The sequence below is a fragment of the Rhinoderma darwinii genome, chromosome 5, assembly GCF_050947455.1.
Source record: "Rhinoderma darwinii isolate aRhiDar2 chromosome 5, aRhiDar2.hap1, whole genome shotgun sequence".
NCBI lineage: Eukaryota > Metazoa > Chordata > Amphibia > Anura > Rhinodermatidae > Rhinoderma > Rhinoderma darwinii.
In genome coordinates, this window is record NC_134691.1 from 246,609,367 (window position 1) to 246,631,271 (window position 21,905).

The following is a 21,905-nucleotide window of genomic DNA, read 5'->3' on the forward strand; positions in this document are numbered from 1 at the left end:
AAGTTACTTAATTTTATTATATTTTTTTTAGCTTTGTGTTTATTTTTTTCACAAGGTGGGAAGTATTAAAAATGAAATAATTTGACACGTTTTCCTATGTTGGCCACCAGAGGGAGCACTTCCAAGAGTTACAGCAAGGTGAAGCAGGCAAATCAACCTGACATACAGTTGCTGTAAATGTGGGAGGGAGACTCACCCCCCTCCCTATTTTTGGCTACAAGCCAGGAAAAGGTGTCTTCAAATTGCTAAAGAGACTCTGTGACCAGATTATAAATGCCCGATCTCCTACATAATCTGATCGGCTGGCTTGCTGGCTGGCTTGGTCACTGATTGGTCAGCCTCATACACTCCTCTGTACAACGCCGAGTTGGTAAAAAGTAAAAACACGCCCAGTTGGTCATTAAGAAACGAATTAGAATAAAATCTAAACTAGTTCATAACTTGCTCAAAAAGGATAGTTTTTCAAAATAAAAACCACTGCTGTTATCTACATTACAGCGCCAATCAGATAATGCAGGAGATAGGGCACTTATAATCTGGTGACAGAGCCTCTTAAAGGAACAGTGTCATCACAAAATTTTTTTTCATATGTTAAAGATGTTAGTGCTTTATTAAAAAAGTTTATATTTATTTGTGTGTTTGTGTTTTACTTTTTCTTATTTTTACACTTTTTCTTCCCTATGGGGGCTGCCATTTTTTGTTCCATTTCTGTATGTGTCGATTAACGACACATACAGACATGGAATACGGCAGCCACAGTCCCTTAGGGACTGCGAACGGCTCCCGTCCCATCCACTTCTGTGTATGCCGTCTGTGTGGGAACTGCGCATGCGCCGCTCCCACACAGTCCAATTTGAAATTGGCGCCGTCCGGCGCCATTTTCCTGTGGACCGGAAGTCGCGGCCGGACAGTAAGATTACTACTTCCGGTCGCGGCTTCCGGGCTTGTGCACTTGGACCAGCGGCAGAAGACGGAGCGGACGGGCCGGAGGGAGCCGCGGCGGCAGGAGCAGGTAAGAGATTTCAATGTATGTTCGTGTTTGTGTACGTTTACTACTGTATGTAAACCTACTACACTGTGTGTTAGCTCAAAAAATGGCGACACACAGTGTAGGAGGATAGACCGTTCAAACCCCTCGTTTATCCCGGCACTAGCCAGGATAAAGGAGGGGGGGATGCTGAGAGCTCACTAGAGCGAGGGCTTTTTACCCAATTTTGCAATGCTGCAATTTTGGGAATAGCTCCATCTAGTGACCAGCAATGGGAAATATTATAAATTAGAATCTAATTTATAATATTTCCTGACTCGTGAAAAAAATAAAAAAAATTTGAACAATGTTTAATCACCTACACACTAAATGTTTAATTAAAAAAAACAAACATGTTTTTCTGGCAACACATTCCCTTTAAGCATTGTCCAGCTCCATTTTTGAAGAGATTGTACAAACAGTAGCTGACAGAAGCTATAGGACACACCAAAAGGAACATAACGGAATTGCTGCAGAAGATTTCTGCAGCAATTCCATTGAAAGCAGCAGACATTCCACTGCGGAAAAACCGCACCATTTCCTGCGTTTGTACTGGTGCAGATTCAATGCTGGGAGAATCTTCCCTGAAAAACGCAGCAATTCAGTGGACTTTTCGCAGCAGGAATTGACATGCTGCGATTCAAAAAATACGCACAACAGGTGACTTTCTGGTCTGAATTTTTACACAGCGCATGGATGTGCAACTCCAGACGGAAAATACGCAGCAATTCCGCTACGCGTGGACAAGCCCTAGGAACAATTAAAGTAAAAAGGGAGACCCTGTGGTGAATGAGCTTTCAGTTGATGCATTCGCACAGCGTGTATTTGATGCGTTTTCTTGGCACATTTTAAGTGCCAAAAAACGCGTAAAAAAACACTTAATTACGCTTTCATTTACATAAATGGGAAAGCGCACCGTTAGTACACACAACGCACTTTTTTAAGCAAGTGTTAATAAAAACGCGTTACGTAAACAAAGTAGTGTCAGGTAAATTCTTTGACACATAAAACGCGCCAAATGTTTCCATAGTCAATGGGAGTCCAAATTATGCGCACACAAAATGCGTAAAAAAACACTAAAAAAGCATCAAAAGCTTGATTAAGATTCCCATTTACATCAATAAGAAAGTGAGCCCTTAGTACATACTACGCTCTTTTAACGTAAGCGTTTTTAAAAATAAACTCATTGTGTAAAAAAGGAGTGTTGGATCAATTCTTTGGTGCATAAAATACGCCAAAAGTTCCCAGAGTTAGCGGGAGTCCTAACTACGCGCCCAAAAACTTGCAAAAAGCGAAAATAGAAAAAGCAAAAAAAAATTTGAAAAATGCGTCAAAATCCCTGTATTTTAAAAACCACTTCACAAGAAATGCTAGTTTATTCGACACGTTCACACGTAATTTTTTTCTTCGTGCCGTGTGAACATGCCCTAAGGGAATTATTTTTCATTGGCCCCTACTTTACATTGCGGCGCAGGGAGAAGACAGAAGTCTGCTGTAGGCAAGTATAAGTATTTTTATTTCTTATATTGCTTAGGCCTCATACTCACTTCAGTTATTTTCTTCAGTGTGCTATCCGTTTTTTTAACGGATAGCACACTGCCCCATTCATTTCTATGGGGCAATGCACTCTTCCGTTGTTTTAACGGAACCGTGTGGCAATTTCAACAAAAATAAGACAGGTCCTACTACTGTCTGTTTTTTGCGGAACAGTCTTGGCGATTTCATTAATTTGGTTAGTTAAAACAATGGACCGCATACGGAAGCCATCCATGTTTCACGGATCAGTCATTAGCGGATGTACGACGAGCAACGGATGTGTTCATGAGTCCTAATGCAAGCATCTGCTGATAGTCATATGGCTGCAAATCACGGATCCGTTAAACTCTGACTGCACACAGGTGGCTTCCGTGTGCGGTCCGTTGTTCCTTCTGCAGTTGTTCCTTCCTCCTTCCGTGGCTTCTGCAATCTGATTTAGATGACCACTTATAATTCAGAATAGCGGTTTCTTCGACACGGTTGGTTTACTTGCCTTAATGAAGTAATTGTGCTAAAGCAGGAGTGAAAATTTGCAGCATGCTCATATTTCTGCTACGTGTGGATGCTTTGGATTTGCTGTGCGGAATTCGCTCTGCAAACCCGTGGCAATTCCGTAATGTTTGAATATACCCTTACACTTTTCTTTAGTCTTCGTGCACATGTCAAAAAGGCAGCACATGCTGAAGACACCAATGTATGGTGCCTCTGTATGGGTTGGTACATATAAAACTAGACAAACTTCAATTATTTATTTAATGTCGTAATCTTCTATTTAAATTGAGCATTACCTAATGTTTTATAAAAACCATAGTCCCATTTATTAACGTTTTTACCTTTTACCTATCATAGGACATTTAAAAAGGTTAAAATAAATCTGTACACAAACAGAAGTATGTGATTTTGGAAAATTTTAAAATACCACTTACATGCCTTCAACTGTTTCAAGTCTAAAAAACAAAAGCAAAACAAAAAAACAAAAAACACAAGAACTTAGCATGCGTATATTAGGCAAATCAAAATTAATCAGTTAAAGAAAAGCTTTATTTGTGCATCTAGCAACAAGACCGTGTAAAGAAAAGGATGAGTTTTCTAAGAATCAAACTTCAGATTATAGATTAGACGATATAGCGTATAGATTGATTAATTTTAAATTTGTGAAGGGGGTGCAGAACATCCATTGGTGCAAAACTGCATTGGAAATAGATTCATCAGTACTCATGCATTAAGATTTTAGAGACACTTTAATAGCATTCAATGATTAAATCCCTTAGGAATCTCAGGGGGTTGAGACAGGAATGTTTTGCAATAATACAATATAATTCAGATGCATAAATACATAAGTGGTAGGCAAGTTCTTACTACAGCCGGCCATTCGTCAAACAAGAAGGGGCTAAGAGTCCTCTTTTGCAGTCAATTTAGGGTGTGTATACATTCCATTTGTCTTAAGAAATAAATTTCCTGACATGCCAAACAAGAACATAATGATAAACTAGGAACATTGAGGCTGAATAGTTCATCAATTACCTAATGTTAATGCCAATAATCTCAGAGACGTGATGGGCAGTAAGCAGTCCTCTGGTTTGATGGTATTTTGTCTGACAAGGAAATTGCCTTATGTAATATAACCTAATATTGTTGCCTGGTGCCCACTTCCCAAGTGTCTAGTTAGCTCTAAGAACAATAGATGGAATATAAGTATCTCAAGTCTACATAAATTCTCTGGGAGCAAATTAACCTATGGAGTATGATTTTGGGGTGTTAAGAGGAATTTCCACCAAGCTGGGAGTATTGATGGAGAAAACTTTTCACTATAGGTTTAAAATCCTATAAATAAACCTAATTCTACTCAGTGAAACTCTGGGAAAGTCGTTTTCATATGTCACTGCAGCATCCATGGCCGCGGGGCGCCCGGTTTACTTACCTCCCGACACCCGCAGCCATGAATCTGTGAGCACTGGTCCCCATCTCCTTCCTAGGAGACACCAGCGCTCACTTCCGCTCCGGTCAGCTGTGACCCGTAGGGTGCGCGGGCACGCTCGTGCCCTCTCTTAAAGGACCAGCGCGCGCGCACATGAAATCAATCAACACACATTATTTCCTGGACTATAAGAAGGCCTCTGCCCTTCTGATCCTTGCCTGAGCGTTGTTTGTCGTATCCTAGTTTGTCTAAGCAAATGGTCTCCTAGTGTTTTCCAGTTCCCAGTGTTCCCTATTCCTGTATCTCGTGCTATCCTGGTCAAGTGCCGTGCTGTGCTGTATTCCACGCTTGTCCTGCTACTCCACGCCTGACATCTACCTGCTGCCTAGTCCCAGCCGGGCCTGCCTTGCTACTGTCCGAGCTGCCACAGGTACCCTATACGAACTATAGACTGTAACCTGCGCCCTGTTGGCCAACTGCCATACCGCCAAAGCGGTACGGTCCAGTGGGTCCACGAACCCTACGTGACACACACAAGCCAGTGACATCCGCTAACGTCCAGAAAAAGCGTGCAATCAATACATGAATCGACACCCACATGCATAGGTTCACACTAAGAAACCTAGTCGAAGAAGCTTTTTCACAGGAAATAAAATCCAACTTCCAATTAGGGATGCACGGTGCATCGAAACTTCGATACTGTGCATTCCTAAACGGTTCGATACCGCTATTTCCTGTATTTCGATACTGAGCTGCGCAGCCGCACAGCTCAGTATAGTAACACATGAATGTATGGGAGCGCGGCTGCGGCTGTGTAATTCAGCCACAGCCCCGCTCCTGAGTCATGACATGTGCGCGGGGTCAGGATGATGCGATGCGGCCGGCGCTGCACTAATGAGCAGCGACACTGAAGACAGAACATGGCGGGCGCTCTACAAAACACCCCCATGTCCTGTCCTCAGTGCCTGAACCGCCGCTCATTAGTGCAGCGCCGGCCGCACCTCCTCATGCTGACCGCGCGCGCACTTCCTGTCAGGAGCGGGGCAATGACTGTATTACACAGCCGCAGCCCTGCTCTATAACGGCGGAGATCAGAGAAACCTCTCATCTCCGCCGTTATTCACCTGAATGCTGCGATCACAGCTGACTGCAGCATTCAGGAGAAAATGAGAAGGGGGGATGCCCCTGGATCGCGTCACAGGGAATTCCTGTGACGCGATCGAGGGCCATACCATATATGGGCAGACAGCCCAGGGTCTATTGACGGACCCCAGGGCTGTCTTACCATATTTCATGTTGTTAGGACATACCCAAGTATGTCCTAACAACTGCTTGTGTGCTATCTGTCCACAGGCTAATGTACTGGCACAGATCTGATATATGTCAATACATTAAAGTTTAAAAATAAAGTAAAAACAAAGTATTGTTAAAATTTAAAAAAAATACACATTCACCTTTTTTACAATAAACATTAAAATAAGTCTCAATACATAAAATATTCACATTCAGTAATGGCGCGCACAACAATTTTTTTGCATCATTTATGAGGTGTGCGCTGTAAAAAAAGGAAATAAACACTGCTTTCTATCACTTATTAATGTGAGGCGCGAGGTGCGATGAATTTAACCTCCATGTTCCTCACATTAATAGTAATTAACCCCATCATGTACCTCGCACATTAACCCATTATGACTGAGAAACATGATGGGATTAATTACAATTAATTTGAGGAGCGTTCAAAATTCATCACGTCGCGCCTCACATCAGAAAATGGAAGAATTTTTTTTTTATTACTGTTGGCAAAAGTATCGAAATTGGTATCGAAATCGCAATACTAAATGAAGTATCGGTATCGAAGTCCAAATTCTGGTATCGTGACATCCCTACTTCCAATGAAGAGCAGGTTTAGAGAGATTCATTTCTTGTGTGGAAAAGTACAGAACACACATGGAATAAGGTCTGAAAATGGATTGTATTTCATAGGCTGTGTTATGCCATAGCAACACAGGATGGCCACAAGAAGGCTAAAATTGTGTAAAATTACAAATCTAGTTTTATATCGATGTATCTAGACAGTGGGCAGAGAAGATAGAGTTGCTGGACGTATAATCCTTCTACATAAGATCTGGTCACTGGTTTCGACAGTTATAATCCATTATAAACACTCCTACTAGTACTCACATATACTTTCTAACTGCACTGATGGGGTAAAGGAGAGAGCTGCTGTTAAGCCCACACATTCCTCCTAAAATTTGGGGCAGGGATTATTTTTTTTGTAGTATACAGCAGGACTTTGTAATTCAAAGCAATAGGTAAATCCTCAGAGATTTTAAAATAATATTCAGGGTACCTAAAAATCGCCTAAAAATGAAGGTTTGGTCAAGCAATTATTCTCCCAAACCTCACACTCTTAAAAAGAATCACTGTACTACTGTATGTCAGATATTAGCATTGATAAAAGTGTCTGTCTGGCTTGGACAACCCTAGATCATATCATTAGCAGGTGAATGGAAGCACAAAAATGTATGTGCTAATAAAAGTAGGGAAAGCAAAGTATTACAGAGCTCATTAAAATCATTCACACGACAGGGTCCGAGTGTCGGCCGGTATGCATAAGGTTTTGCATCCGTTCCGATTCCGTTCCGTGTTGCCGTTTTTAACGGCCGATTTTGACCCGTTTTGCATGCGTTTTTTTCCCTGTCCGTTTTAAAATCTGATGAATTTCATTTAAATTTGTTGCCACACACAGCCCCCTGTTGGTAACGCCACCCAGCCCCGTTGGCAACGCCACCCAGCCCCCTGTTGGTAACGCCACCCAGCCCCCTGTTGGTAACGCCACCCAGCCCCGTTGGTAACGCCACCCAGTCCCTTGTAGGTGACGCCACCCAGCCCCCTGCAGGAAACGCCACCCAGCCCCCTGCAGGTAACGCCACCCAGCCCCCTGTTGGTAACGCCACCCAGCCCCCTGTTGGTAACGCCACCCAGCCCCGTTGGTAACGCCACCCAGCCCCGTTGGTAACGCCACCCAGTCCCTTGTAGGTGACGCCACCCAGTCCCTTGTAGGTGACGCCACCCAGCCCCCTGCAGGATATGCCACCCAGCCCCTGCAGGAAATGCCACCCAGCCCCTTGCAGGAAATGCCACCCAGCCCCTTGCAGGAAATGCCACCCAGCCCCTTGCAGGAAATGCCACCCAGCCCCCTGTAGGTAATGCCACCCAGCCCCCTGTAGGTAAATGCCACCCAGCCCCCTGTAGGTAAATGCCACCCAGCCCCCTGTAGGTAAATGCCACCCAGCCCCCTGTAGGTAAATGCCACCCAGCCCCCTGTAGGTAAATGCCACCCAGCCCCCTGTAGGTAAATGCCACCCAGCCCCCTGTAGGTAATGCCACCCAGCCCCCTGTAGGTAATGCCACCCAGCCCCCTGTAGGTAATGCCACCCAGCCCCCTGTAGGTAATGCCACCCAGCCCCCTGTATGAAATGCCTCCAAGTTCCCTGTAGGTAATGCCACCCTGCCCCTTGTAGGTTGCACCCATCCCCCCCCTTCCAGGAGAAAAGTCACTGACTTCAATGTCCATATATGGACAGTTTAGTCACTGACTTCTCCTGGAGAGGAATGCCCGGCCACGGGGTGGGGGATTCCGCTTCAGAAGTGAGTAACGTCGCTGTGTCCATATATGGACAGTGTAGTCACTCACTTCTCCTGTAGCGGAATCCCCAATCCCCGGCTGGGGATTGGAGATTCAGACTTCTACAGGGAGCGTAAAAAGACCTTCCTCCTCCTCACATGCACTCTGCACTGTGAGGAGGAGAGAGAGCGCGAGCGACGGAATACATGGCCATCACTCGGGACACATTCCGGTGATGGCCGTGTATTACCCGGCCACATAGACTTCTTTGGGAGCCGGGTGGTCGGGTAAATGGCTGAAAATAGGGCATGTCCCATTTTTTGACGGCCAGGTTTCCCGGGTCGTCAAAAAATCGGTCGTGTGAATAGCCCCATTAGGGGTCTATTGTTCCTAATGCAGCCGGGTGACGACCGATTTATGAACGGCCGTCACCCGGCCGAGAAACCCTGTCGTGTGAATAAGGGCTTAGGGTCTAGAACTTTGCTGACCCCACCAATAACTTTATTGAATAAAGGGGAGCATATAGGGAGACCCTCCTCTATTAGCGTAAAGTATCCTAATAGGACATAAAAACAAGGGGCTGTATAAAGTAGACAACCCAATTAAAAGCTCCCGGCGTGTATGGCAAAATGTTTCCATAGGACTCCATGTAGCCGATAGAGGCCAAGAGTGTGTCATTTTGGTCTCTGCGTACACTATTCTACACGGAGGCATTCCGAAAAAAGCATACTTGGCGGTATCCATTATTTTTTTTTTTTAACATGGGTCCTGTGCGACGTATGCTACTGTATTTCTATAGAGTGGCATACGTCAGAGCCTTCCTTTGGGCAATACATTTCGACGTATACATCTGACTACTAAGACGTGATGTAAATAGAGCCTTAACACAAGATTACTTAAATAACGTATAACCAAAACTAGCAGTACATATTGTGATTTAGTGAAGATATATAGCAAAAACTCGTAATTAACTGGGTATTTGAAATATGTAAGGCCTATATTTAAGTAATATGTCTGGTCAGATACAGAATGTAATGAGAAAAACAGTGGCTTAAACTATACTATGTCTTACACCTAGATAAAAAGGTTCTGGATAATAAGGTCCCATCGAAGTAGGAATCGGCAGTGTGACTGCTACATTTGCCGCACGCATGAAGTGTTTTCTCTCCTGAGCCAGTAGGGGTCACTACATGCATGAGATCCGTCATCTCGCCACTCCCACAGCATCCTGGACTCGAACTGGCCTCAAATTCAATTAAAACCAGACCCTATACTACAAAGAAATTCAACCATTCAAGTTTGAGCTGCACATCCCTGATTTCACAGATCAGATCTACGAATACACACTCCTTTTAGTATCGGGAGGGGGCACCCAAAATAAGGCATCAAAGTCTAAGGGAATCAAGAGCTCTTTAGACATTACCTAGCAGATTTAAAAAAATATTAAGGGCATATGTCATAGGAGCTATAATAAATACACTCCATTGACTTTTGCCCTTCATAGAGAGACTTCTATCATTATTTTATAAACCACATCTCCCAGCATTCCTAGCTGCTAGGTAGTTGATTTAGGAGAGTTCAAAACCTGTCTATATACTATTCAGTGTGTTTTCCATACGGATTATTTATGCATTGTGGATATATGTATATACATTTACATCAGTGGTCTGTGTGAGGCAGAGTTATCTGACAGTGAGTGGTTACCAAGGACAGTTGAGAGTGGGTGGGGATAAAGAACTCTTACATACAGTCACAGATTTGTAGGCGCTGTGATTGGCTGGCTGACAAAGTAGCTTTAGATAAGCTAATATGGCTGACCGGAAGTTGCTTCTTCTTTTCTGACTCTGCATTCTTTTACTTTTAAGTTCAGTCTCATACTTTCAGAGTCACAACACAAGGATTCAGATCACTGTCGAGTCTTCGTTTTTGGCTCTACTTTTCATGCACCACTTTTTAAAGATGTATTATAGGCTTCCTAATATTTTAGTTAGACAGAAAAAATAAAAAAAATAAACTTTGTGGCTGCAAAACCCTGATCTACTACTCCCAGAAGACATTCTATTTCTGTGTGAAGATGGCATTGTCATAGGTGTAATCATGGTGATTCAAATGGAAAAACAATTGTGAATAAGACACAAGACAGACGGGGGTGAGATGTCAGATAAATTATAGAGATGGCAAAGGGAATGGAATGATAAGAAATGGGGAGATGTTAACCAGAGAAGAGAAGCTAGTGAGGTGACCATGTATCAGGTGGTAGGCACTTACTTTGTTAGCTGTCCTTTATTTTTGTTGTTATCCACACCATTGTAAGTTACAGCTGCTAGTTTTCTGCTTCTGTAATTCTCATAATGTACATTATTGGTGACATCCTTCAGATCCTGCATGTGAGTCCTAAAGTAGGATAAATAAAATAATTCACTGCGCTACAATTTCCGAGACACAAAAAAAAAGAAAAATATCTCAAAACGGTTTTATGCATTTGGTGGAATGATACGAATTATTTTAAAGACGTTCTATAAATACTTCCAATTGTGCAAGTTTCCTATATACCATACAGTTGTCACTATCACTGCGCAATTAATCAAAGAAAAAAAAAATTAAAAAAAATTCAGTGCAGATCACTGACGTCATCTTGCACAGTATGAATTAATTTTTTTTACCCAGGTTCAACTGTATCTGTGTGCTCAGGACACAGATACAGTTGAATACTGATAGGGCAGGGAGCAGTCAGATCTCTGCTCTACCATTCACTATGTAACGCCGGCCGCTCACAGCTTGGCGCAGACAGGCGCGATGATGTCACTGCCTCGCGCCTGTCTGTACCGAGGCATGAGCGGCTCGGCATAGGCAGGCGCAAAGCAGTCGCGTCCTCGTGCCTGTCTGCGCAGAGGGATCTCCTCCACTCATCGTTGGAATTAGGTTAGGTGAGTATGTATTTTATTATTTTTATTAGGCACTATAGAGGTTGTGTGAGGGCAGCTATGGAGGCATTATACTGTGTAGGGGCCGCTATGGGGACATTATACTGCGTGAGGCTTGTTGTGGGGCATTATACTGCGTGGGGGGCAGCAGTGGGGCATTATACTGCATGGGTGCAGCTCTGGGGCTATCATATGAGAGGGAATTATACTGAGTGGGGGCAGTTGTGAGGCATTATACTGCATGATGCAGCTGTGGGGAATTATACTGCGTGGAGTGCAGCGATCGGGGCATTATCATGTGTGGGGTTGTGGGCTAAAAATAGTTATAATCGAAGTTACATGTACAATCGGATTTGGATTTAGGTCAATCGCCCAGCCCTAGTTGTCACACATTGTCACATTGGCTCACAATCTAAATAAATCTTAGTTTGTTTATGGAGTGTGGGAGAACATATAAACCACATGCAGATGTTGTCCTTGCTCAGATTCAAACCCAGGACTTCATCATTTCCCCCTTACTTAGATCCAACAATAGATTATAACACCACTGCATTCCTCATGGTTCTAAACAGCTTGAAAATCATGAAATTGCTGCTGTCGGCTTTCTTCCTTGACAGCTGCTATCGAGTAGCTGAATAGTTCTATGCATTACGGATCAAGTGTAGATTGATCCCCCTGCTTCCTCAGTGACATTTTGGGGAGATTTATCAAGCGGTCTTGTATTAAATATGTATTTTGTTGCCCATAGCAACCCCACAGCTTTCATATATTAATGAGCTCAGGTAAAATGAAAGCCGAGCTCTGATTGGTTGCTATGGGCAACAATGGACATTCTTACTACAGTGATCCAAATTTAAGCACTGTGAGGAGGGGAAGAGAGCGAGCGTCAGAAAGCTCAGCCATCACTCAGATCACATCCGAGTGGCAGCCGTGCTGTACATGGCCCCATAGACTTCAATGGGAGCCATGTGGCCGTGAGAACGGACAAAAATAGGGCATGCTCCATTTTTTTACACCACGGTTTACTGGGCAGTAAAAAAAAAAAATTGCCCGTGAGAGTAGCCCCATTTGGCGTCTATTGCTCCTACCGCAGCCGTGTGACGGCCAGGAATCCCGGTCGTGTGAATGGGGCCTTAGAGAATATGGCTAGTACTATTTCAGATCATGGTCAGAGTGGCTTAGATTATACATTGTATGTCACATGTACAGTTTCTGAATTTACAATCAGTAAATCTTACAAGAGTGGATACGTATTTAATATTACCCCACCCTATAACGGTTGTGTTTGCCCCTGTGAGAAGCAGAAGATCACCATAGTAGATCTATTTACCTTATCAACATGTTCCGCAGTATAGTAAAATCACAATGTTCACTGTTTTCAACTGTTAAAAAAAAAAAGGAAAAATAAATAAATTATAGCAGTCTGAAAAAGGATATAAATCTGCAATTATTTTAACTAAAAAGGTTCATGTCCTATTGTCTATGAATTACACATCAACTGGACAGTCCTATTATTATTACTATGCCATAACAAGTGTCCTGTACAAGCTGAAAGAAAAGAAACAGTTATTTAAATCCTGGCTTTTTAAGGGCGCTTATACAAACTTGTATGAGAAACACAAAAGTAATGCAAGCCTACAAGGCACAGATAGTATGCTGCATTGTCTCTATCAGACAGATGCAGGAATAATCCTTGCACCACCAGAGAGGGATGTTCTACTCAAAGGGACAATTGTACTACTGTAAACAATCCAACCTTCTGTGTCCTGCACTCAGATGACAGTGTCATTTACTATACACACACTCTACATACCCAACAAATGTAAGTCTATACTATACTCCAGATTGGGAACACTTCGATGTAATAGAAATGCAGAGCTCTCAACATTTGAATCCCATACGCAGGACATTTTAAGCCCTTCCCCCGATTCCCCGACAAAACTTCCCAGAAACGTGGCGTTTAGGAGGGCTATTTTGCAGGACAATCTCACTAAAAACTGGACTGTTGGGAGGTATGGAAATGTATAAAACAAAGCCAGCATTCCACTGTGGTACCACAAAGATTTATTCTTTTACAAAGAGTCTGTTTTGATGTACAGAAACACATTAATTGTTTACCAGCATGACAGTAACGCCTTTACACCTTGACCAGCCTATTTTAAACCTTAATGACCAAGCCATTTTTTACGTTTTTCCATTGTCGCATTCTAAGAGCTATAACTTGTTTATTTTTGCATCGACCTGGCTTTAGAAGGACTTGTTTTTTGCGAGACAAGTTGTATTTTTTAATAGAAACATATAATTTGATTAACTTTTATGAAGTTTTATTGAGTTTTTATCATGTGGTATACAAAACATGATAACTTTATTCAGCAGGTTGTTACGATTGTGTCGATAACAAATTTATATAGTTTTATGTTTTACAACTTTTACACAGTAAAAACAACGTTTTTTCAAAATTATGTTTTTGTGTCTCCATTTTTGAAGAACCATAGCTTTCTTATTTTCCGCCGATGCAGCGGAGGGCTTTTTTTTTTTGCGAGATGACTAGTAATTTTCATCGGTACCATTTTGGAGTACATGTGACTTTTTGAACAGTTTTTATAAAAAAAAATTTAAGGTAGGATTCACAGAAAACATCAATTCTGGCATTGTTTTTTTAATTTTATTTTTTTACAGCGTTCGCCGAGCGTGTTAAATAACATAATAGCTTTATAGTTGGGGTCGTTACGGATGCGGCGATACCAAATATGTGTAACTTTTTTTTCATAATAAAGCATTAACCCCTTTAGGACACCCGTTTTGGCCACATATTTTTCAAATCTGACATGTGTCGCTTTATGTGGTAATTACTTTGAAATGCTTTAAAGAGGCTCTGTCACCAGATTTTGCAACCCCCATCTCCTATTGCAGCAGATAGGCGCTGCAATGTAGATTACAGTAACGTTTTTATTTTTTAAAAACGAGCATTTTTGGCCAAGTTATGACCATTTTTGTATTTATGCAAATGAGGCTTGCAAAAGTACAACTGGGCGTGTTTACAGTAAAAGTCCAACTGGGCGTGTATTATGTGCGTACATCGGGGCGTTTTTACTACTTTTACTAGCTGGGCGTTCTGATGAGAAGTATCATCCACTTCTCTTCAGAACGCCCAGCTTCTGGCAGTGCAGACACAGCCGTGTTCTCGAGAGATCATGCTGTGTCGTCACTCACAGGTCCTGCATCGTGTCGGACGAGCGAGGACACATCGGCACCAGAGGCTACAGATGATTCTGCAGCAGCATCAGCGTTTGCAGGTAAATCGATGTAGCTACTTACCTACAAACGCTGATGCTGCTGCAGAATCAACTGTAGCCTCTGGTGCCGACACGATGCAGGACCTGTGAGTGACGTCACAGATCTGCACTGCCAGAAGCTGGGCGTTCTGAAGAGACGTGGATGATACTTATCAGAACGCCCAGCTAGTAAAAGTAGTAAAAACGCCCCGATGTACGCACATAATACACGCCCAGTTGTACTTTTACTTTTCAACACGCGCAGTTGTACTTTTGCAAGCCTCATTTACATAAATACAAAAATGGTCATAACTTGGCCAAAAATGCTCGTTTTTTAAAACTAAAAATGTTACTGTAATCTACATTGCAGCGCCTATCTGCTGCAATAGCAGATAGGGGTTGCAAAATCTGGTGACAGAGCCTCTTTAAGCTATCCAAGCGATTCTGAGAATGTTTTCTCGTGACATATTGTACTTTATGTTAGTGAAAAATTTGGTTAATAAATTCAATATTTATTTGTGAAAAACTTCACATTTTAGAGAAAATTTGCAAAAATTAGCTTTTCTCTAAATTTAAATGTATCTACTCGTAAAACATAGTAATACCACACAAAATAGTTACTAGTTTATATTTACCATATGTCTACTTTATGTTTGCATCATTTTTTTTCACGTCCTTTTATTTTTTTAGGGGTTTACAAGGTTTAGAACTATTTTAGAACAAAAGGCTATTTTTTCAGGGACCAGTTCAGTTCTGAAGTGTCTTTGAGGGCCTTATGTACTAGATAGACCCCATAAATAACCCCATTTTGAAAACTGCACCCCTCAAAGTATTCAAAAGAGCATTCAGAAAATATTTTAACCCTTTAGGCGTTTCACAGGAATTAAAGCAAAGTAGAAGTGAAATGTACGAATTAAATTTTTTGAAATTCATTTGTAATACATTTTTTTCTGTAACACAGAAGGTTTTACCAGAGAAACGCAACTCAATATTTATTGCCCAGATTCTGCAGTTTTTAGAAATATCCCACATGTGGCCCTAGTGTCCTAATGGACTGAAGCACAGGCCTCCGAAGCAAAGGAGCACCTAGAGGATGTTGGGGCCTCCTTTTTTTAGGATATATTTTAGGCACCATGTCAGGTTTGAAGAGGTCTTGCGGTACCTAAACAGTCGAAACCCACAAAAGTGACCCCATTTTAGAAACTACACCCCTCAAGGCGTTTTTCTAGGGGTATAGTTAGCATTTTGCCCCTACAGTCTTTTTTGCAGAATTTAGTGGAATTAGCCTGCTAAAACAGAAGGGGGGAGTAGTTATTTTATTTTTACAAAGAATAGAGAAAAAGCACCCCAATATATGTAAAGCAATTTCTCCCCATTACGGCAATACCCCATATGTAGTCATAAACTGACGTTTGGACCCACAGCAGGGCTCAGAATGGAAGGATTTTGGAGTGCACATTTTGCTGGAATAGTTTTCAGTGCCATGTCGCGTTTGCAACTCCCCTGGAGGACCAAAATGGTGGAAACCCCCCCAAAAGTAACCCCATTTTGAAAACTACACCCCTCAAGGAATTTTTCTAGGGGTATATTTAGCATTTTGACCCCACATGTTTTTTGTAGAATTTAGTGGAATTAGGCCGTAAAAATTAATATCAACATTTTTGTCCAATAAAATGTTGCATTTTTTCATTTTCACAAGGGATGAAATAGAAAAAGCCTCCCAACATTTGAAAAGCAATTTCTCCTGAGTACGGCAATACCCCATATTTGGTCATAGTTTTTTTTTTATTATTAGAAATTATTTAACCCTTTCAGGACTGATCCTTTTTTGCTTTTTAATTTTCGTTTTTCACTCCCCGCCTTCCAAGAGCCATAACGTTTTAATACTTCCGTCAATAAAGTGGTGTGAGGGCTTATTTTTTGCGGGAGGAGTTTTTGTTTCTATTGACTCCATTTAAAGTACCATATACTGGGAAATTGTACAAAAATAATTTGCGGGCTAAAAAACTGATTCCTCCATTGTTTTTGGGGTATTGTTTTTAAGTCTTTCACCGTGCAGTAAAACCGACAACTTCATGTTGATATTCTGCGTCTCAATGCAATTACGGAGATACCAAATTTATATAGGTTTTTTATATTTTACTACTTTTACAAAGAAAAGACTATTTGTAAAAAAAATAAATCGTTTTCTATCATCACATTGTGAGAGCCATAACTTTTATTCTTTGGTCGAATGAGCGGTCTGGGGGCTTATTTTTGGCGGACGAGCGGTAGCTTTTATTGGTACCATTTTATGGGACATACAACTTCTTGATCACTTATCAATTTTTTTTTTAGTGGTAAGGTGACCAAAAAAAAAAAAAACTGAGATTTTGGCGGTTGAAATTCTTTATTTCTTACGCCGTTCACCGTGTGTAATAAATTACGTTTTTCTTTATTCTGCAAGTCGGTAAGATTACGGCAATACCATATGTATATAATTTTTTTATGTTTTGCATCGTTTGTACAATAAAATCACTTTTCTATAAAAATTATTTTTTGTATTGCCATATTCTGAGAGCCATAACTTTTTTAATTTTTTAGTCAAAATAGCTGTGTAAGGGCTTGTTTTTTGCGGGACGGGAGTTAGTTTTTATTGGTACTATTTTTTGTGTACATGCAACTTTTTATCACTTTTTATTCTATATCTTTGGAGGGGGTGGTGACCAAAAAAATTGTATTCTGGCATTGTTTTTCATTTTTGTTTGCGGTGTTCACTGTGCGGGAAAAATAACATTATAGTTTTATAGTTTGGGTTGTTATGAACGCGGTGATACAATGTGTACTTTTAACGGTTTCATTATTTTCCTCTATTAAAAAAACTTACTATAGGAAAAAAACCAACTGATTTTAACACTTTTATAAAACATTTTTAACTTTTTTTTTTACTTTTTTACCTGCAGCACTGATCTCTGCTAGAATACATTACAATACCTAGTAGAGTAATGTATTCCAACTGTCAGTGTGACGTCACAGTCACTCTGACAGCAAGCCTATGAGGACCAACCAGAAGCTGGTCCTCATAGGCTTCCATATATGGCAGACCCGGAGGCCGTTGTCTGGCCTCCGGTTCCATTTCAGCCCCCCATGGGGGCTGCCGATGTGCTAGAAACCCCCAATAAATCGCCGCATTTAAGGGGTTAATTGCCAAAATCAGGGCCGCTGATCGGCAACACTTGTGTCGGCTGTCGGGGACAGCTGACCTCCCGGTTCCCGATGCACACTGTCGCCGACAGTGTGCATAGGGTACGACAGTGACTTCCTGTCATTTTGACAGGAAGCCTATCAGGACCAGCCGGAGGTTATTTGGCCTCCGTTTACCATGCTATCAGCAAACCCGGCAATTTGAGAGCGGGGTCTGCCGATATGCTAGAAACCCCTAAAATGCGATCGCCGCATTTAAGGGGTTAATTGCGGAAATCAGCTGGCCGACACGAGTGGAGTATCAGCGGTCGGCGATAGCAGACCTCCCGGTTCCCGACAGTGTGCATCGGGACCGACTCAGTAACTATACGTCTCCGTGCGGGAAGTAACCTCCCGCGACGACGTATAGTTACTGACTCGTGCGGGTAGGGGTTAAAGGGAAAAAGTGGGTTTGTCATTTATTTTTCTTTCGGGTTTTTATTTATTTAACCTTATTGAACTTTTTTTTCCTAGTCCCACTAGGGGACTTTACTGTGCGATCGTTTGATCACTTTTATAATACACTGCACTGTATTGCAGATGTATTATTGCATTATAGTGTAAAACTGACAGGCACCTGCTAGTTCATGCCCCCGGCTGCCATAGAAAGCACCGACACCCTGCGATCGCATGCAGGGTGCCGGTGGGGTGAGAGGGGGAGCCCCCTCCCCCCTCAAACCACTTAGATGCGGCGCTTGCTATTGAGCGCCGCATCAAAGGGGTTTAACGGGCGAATTTCGATCCGCCCGCTCGAGCGGTTCTGGACCAAGCCCTCCGCTAAAGGAGGTAGCTGAGAGCATGGAATTTTTCCTTTTCGTGTATGGCGTATGTATCAGAATAAAGCCCGTTAGTGGCCGCCGTGAAAAGGCGTATTGGCAGTCACTAATGGGTTAAGGCAATCTTTACACCACTGCGGCGTCATAAGCCCAGCACAGATGTCCAGTGCCAGGTAGAATCGGTTCTCAAGCTCTAACGACCAGGATTGGAGTTATGTCCGATCCAGACTGTTTAACCCCTTAGATGCTGCGGTAAATAGCAACTGCAGGATCTAAGTGATTTCAGAGCGAGGGCGCTTCCACAGGTATCCACATCAGCCGGGGAACTAAAAAAGGCCCTAAGGTCTGCCAGCAGTGATATGTTTTATTGGTATGTATAAAATATGACTTAAGAATACCTCCAGTGGAAACACTACTTTCCATGTCTGCATTCCCCACCTGACTGTATACCACACTCTACACTTCTTTTATGTATGTACTTACTTATTGAACTGCTGCCTTGTCTGTGCTTTAAAAAGCCTCCATCTTGATTCTTAGATTCTCAGCTTTCCTTCCTCTGTGCTTTGCGATCAATCCTATGATGCTTCAGCACAGCATCACATGACCAACTAAAGACCAAACCATGTCTGCATGCTGGGGGACACTAGGATTATAAATATCTGTATTCTACTAAATAAGCTGAGAAACCATAAAGTAGACAGGGAAGCAGCACTCTATTCTTCTACATTATACCTGTGTGACCGGAACCTGGTAGCGGATGATAGAAATTTGTCCCCCCATGTGCAAAACTAGTGTGGTACAGGAACTGCTGAAGCCTGTGATGTGTGACACATAGATCTCCATAGACTCAAGTAGAGAAAGTGTGTCACCAAGCCAGATTCACACTGCTGCTAAGCAACCATAACAGTCTGATATATAGAGATAGCAGCAGCAAGAAAAAGAACAGGTGAGACACGGATACATGGAATACCATAGTACATGATACACATGGGAAAGTTTCGTTTTGGCTGTAGTGTCCCTTTAACTTTTATTTTGGCGTGGCATAAATATTAATTTTATTAGTGGTTAAGATAGATAGTTATGACTCCATAGAATAAAAATATTTTTACAATTTCTGGTTACCATAATTTTTTTTCATGAAAAAAGGTGCTTTTTTGGGTAGAGGGATTTAATTTATTTTTTTTACTAAACTTTATTACATTTTATTTATTTTTTACTTATTTTTTTAAAGTTAGGGGACCACTTGATCGCATAAATAATGCTTTGTAATACTTAATATATTTCTAACAGGCAATCTATTAGGCCTTGTTTCATTTGTGTCCCCAGCTGCCATGGTAAACCAGCACCAATGGGCTAACAGAGGGAGCCCCATCTCTTGGTCAAACTCCTTAAATCGCGGCATTTAAGGGGTCAAACTGCAGGGCTCATATTAATTCACACTTCCGGCAGGAGCACGGCTTGCGTTACTGCAATCTCGTAGGTACACTGGGCAGTAATTCCATGGGTTAAGGGCCAGTTCACACAGAGTTTTTTGACACGGAAACCGCGTCGAAAAATGCGCCAAAAACAGCCGAAAATGCCTCCCATTGATTTCAATGGGAGACGTGAGAAAAAGAAGCGACATGCACTATCTTCAGGCGTTTACGTCTCTGACCTGCCATTGACATCAATGTGAGGCAGAGAGAGCGTATTTAGCAGCGCTTTTTGCCCACGGCGCTCAATGGCTGTGGGCGAAAACTGCTGCAAACGGTGTGCAGGCAGATCAAAATCTGCCTCAAAATACCAGACGGAATTTTGAGGCAGAATTTTCTGCCTGCAAAAATCTCCGTGTGATAATAGCCTTAGGCTGGATTCACACAAGCGTGTGCGTTTTGCGCGTGCAAAAGGTCCATATAAGCTCTGTGTATCAGCAGCGTATGATGCGTGGCAGAGTGATTTTCGCGCAGCCGCCATCATTATGACACTGTGTGTATGTTTTTAAACAGAAAAGCACGTGGTGCTTTTCTGTTTTCATTCATAGTTTTGACTACCGTAGCGCGCATCGCTTCAAGTGCTTCCGTGTGCCGTGCTTCAATGGGTGCGTGATGCGCGAAAAAATGGGCAAATATAGGACATGTCGTGAGTTTTACGCAGCGGACATACGCTGCGTGCAAATCACGGACAGTCTGAACGGCCCCATTGACTAACATAGGTCCGTGCGACACGCGTGAAAATCACGCGCGTAGCACGGATGTATTATACGTTCGTCTGAATAAGCCCTAACAGTGAAGAATATAGCCGTGGGTGGTTATTAACCCCTTCCCGACATCCGCCATATATATATATACGGCGAACGCCCGGTGGGGGAATATGGAGCAGGCTCACGGGCTGAGTCTGCTCCATAGAGCGAGTGTGTCGGCTGTGTGTTACAGCCGACACTTTCGGGTTACGAGGGGGATCGCGTCTGAGCGGGATCCCGCTTGTTTAACCCGTTAAATGCCGCATTCAATAGAGATCACGGCATTTAAATTACTAAAAACAGGGGGGTGACCCACTAACGTCTCAACGGCCCCCCCACGGTCCGCCATCTTGGTGCTCCTATGAAGCTCTGCCTCCGGCAGGGCTTCATGGGAGACTGTCAGAATCACGACATACTGCAACACATTAGTATTCCAGTATATCGTGCAAGCGATCTAACGATCGCTGGTTGAAGTCCCCTAGGGGGACTAATAAAAAAATGTAAAAATTAGTTAAAGTTAAAAATTAAAAGTTCAAAAAAACCCCCTTTTCCCATTAGAGCATAGTAAAAAATTAAACAAATAAACATAATTGGTATCGCCGCGTCCGTAAAAGTCTGAACTATCACAATATATCATTTAACCCGCACGGTGAACGCCGTAAAAATAAATAAATTGTAAACGCCAGAATCTCTATTTTTTTGTCACCTCATCTCCCACAAAAAATGAAATAAAGAGTGATCAAACTGTCACATTTACACCAAAATGGTATTAAAAACTACAGCTTATCCAGCAAAAAATAAGCCCTCATACCACTTAATCGATGGAAAAATAAAGAAGTTACGGCTCTCGGAATTTGGCGAAACAAAATAAATTTTCTTTTTTACACTTCGGTTTTTACTTGTAAAAGTAGTAAAATATAGAAAAAAAACTACACATATTTGGTATCGGCGTAATCGCATTGACCCACAGAATAAAATGAACATCGCTGTTTTTTTCATTTTCTACCCCACAAATCAATTTTCCCCCGTTTCCCAGTACATTATATGGCAAAGTAAATGGTGCTACGACAAACTACAACTCTTCCCGCAAAAATCAAGCCCTCATAGTATGATAGTATGATATGGACGGAAAAATAAAGGCATTATGGCCTTTGGAAGGTGGGGAGGAAAAAACTAAAATGAAAATCTGAAAAAGGGCTGCGGCGTGAAGGGGTTAAACAGCTAAACTATAAACACAGCTAATGTAACACACCTCTGTCTCAATCTGGCCCACCTTCAAAAAATTCCCAGGACTCAAAATTCTGAGAAGTATATTTAAAAAAAAAAAAAACCAGGAGCAGAGAGAACAATGGGTTTCTACGCAAATAGTTGTTACTACATA

The 21,905-nt window shown here is 42.1% G+C and overlaps 1 protein-coding gene across 4 annotated transcripts in view; it reads right to left on the reverse strand.

Moving 5' to 3' along the window:
* SEPTIN7 (septin 7) overlaps positions 1–21,905 on the reverse strand; it is a 220,265-nt gene that overhangs the window by 12,455 nt on the left and 185,905 nt on the right. For 3 of the 4 annotated variants that reach the window (XM_075827030.1, XM_075827029.1, XM_075827032.1), the window contains 3 exons: positions 12,364–12,415; positions 10,378–10,503; positions 3,490–3,510 (listed from right to left, as the gene is read on the reverse strand). In XM_075827030.1, coding sequence (XP_075683145.1) covers positions 3,490–3,510; positions 10,378–10,503; positions 12,364–12,415 — 199 coding nt within the window. The remainder of the gene's footprint in view (positions 1–3,489; positions 3,511–10,377; positions 10,504–12,363; positions 12,416–21,905) is intronic. The other variant, XM_075827031.1, reaches the window with a different exon arrangement.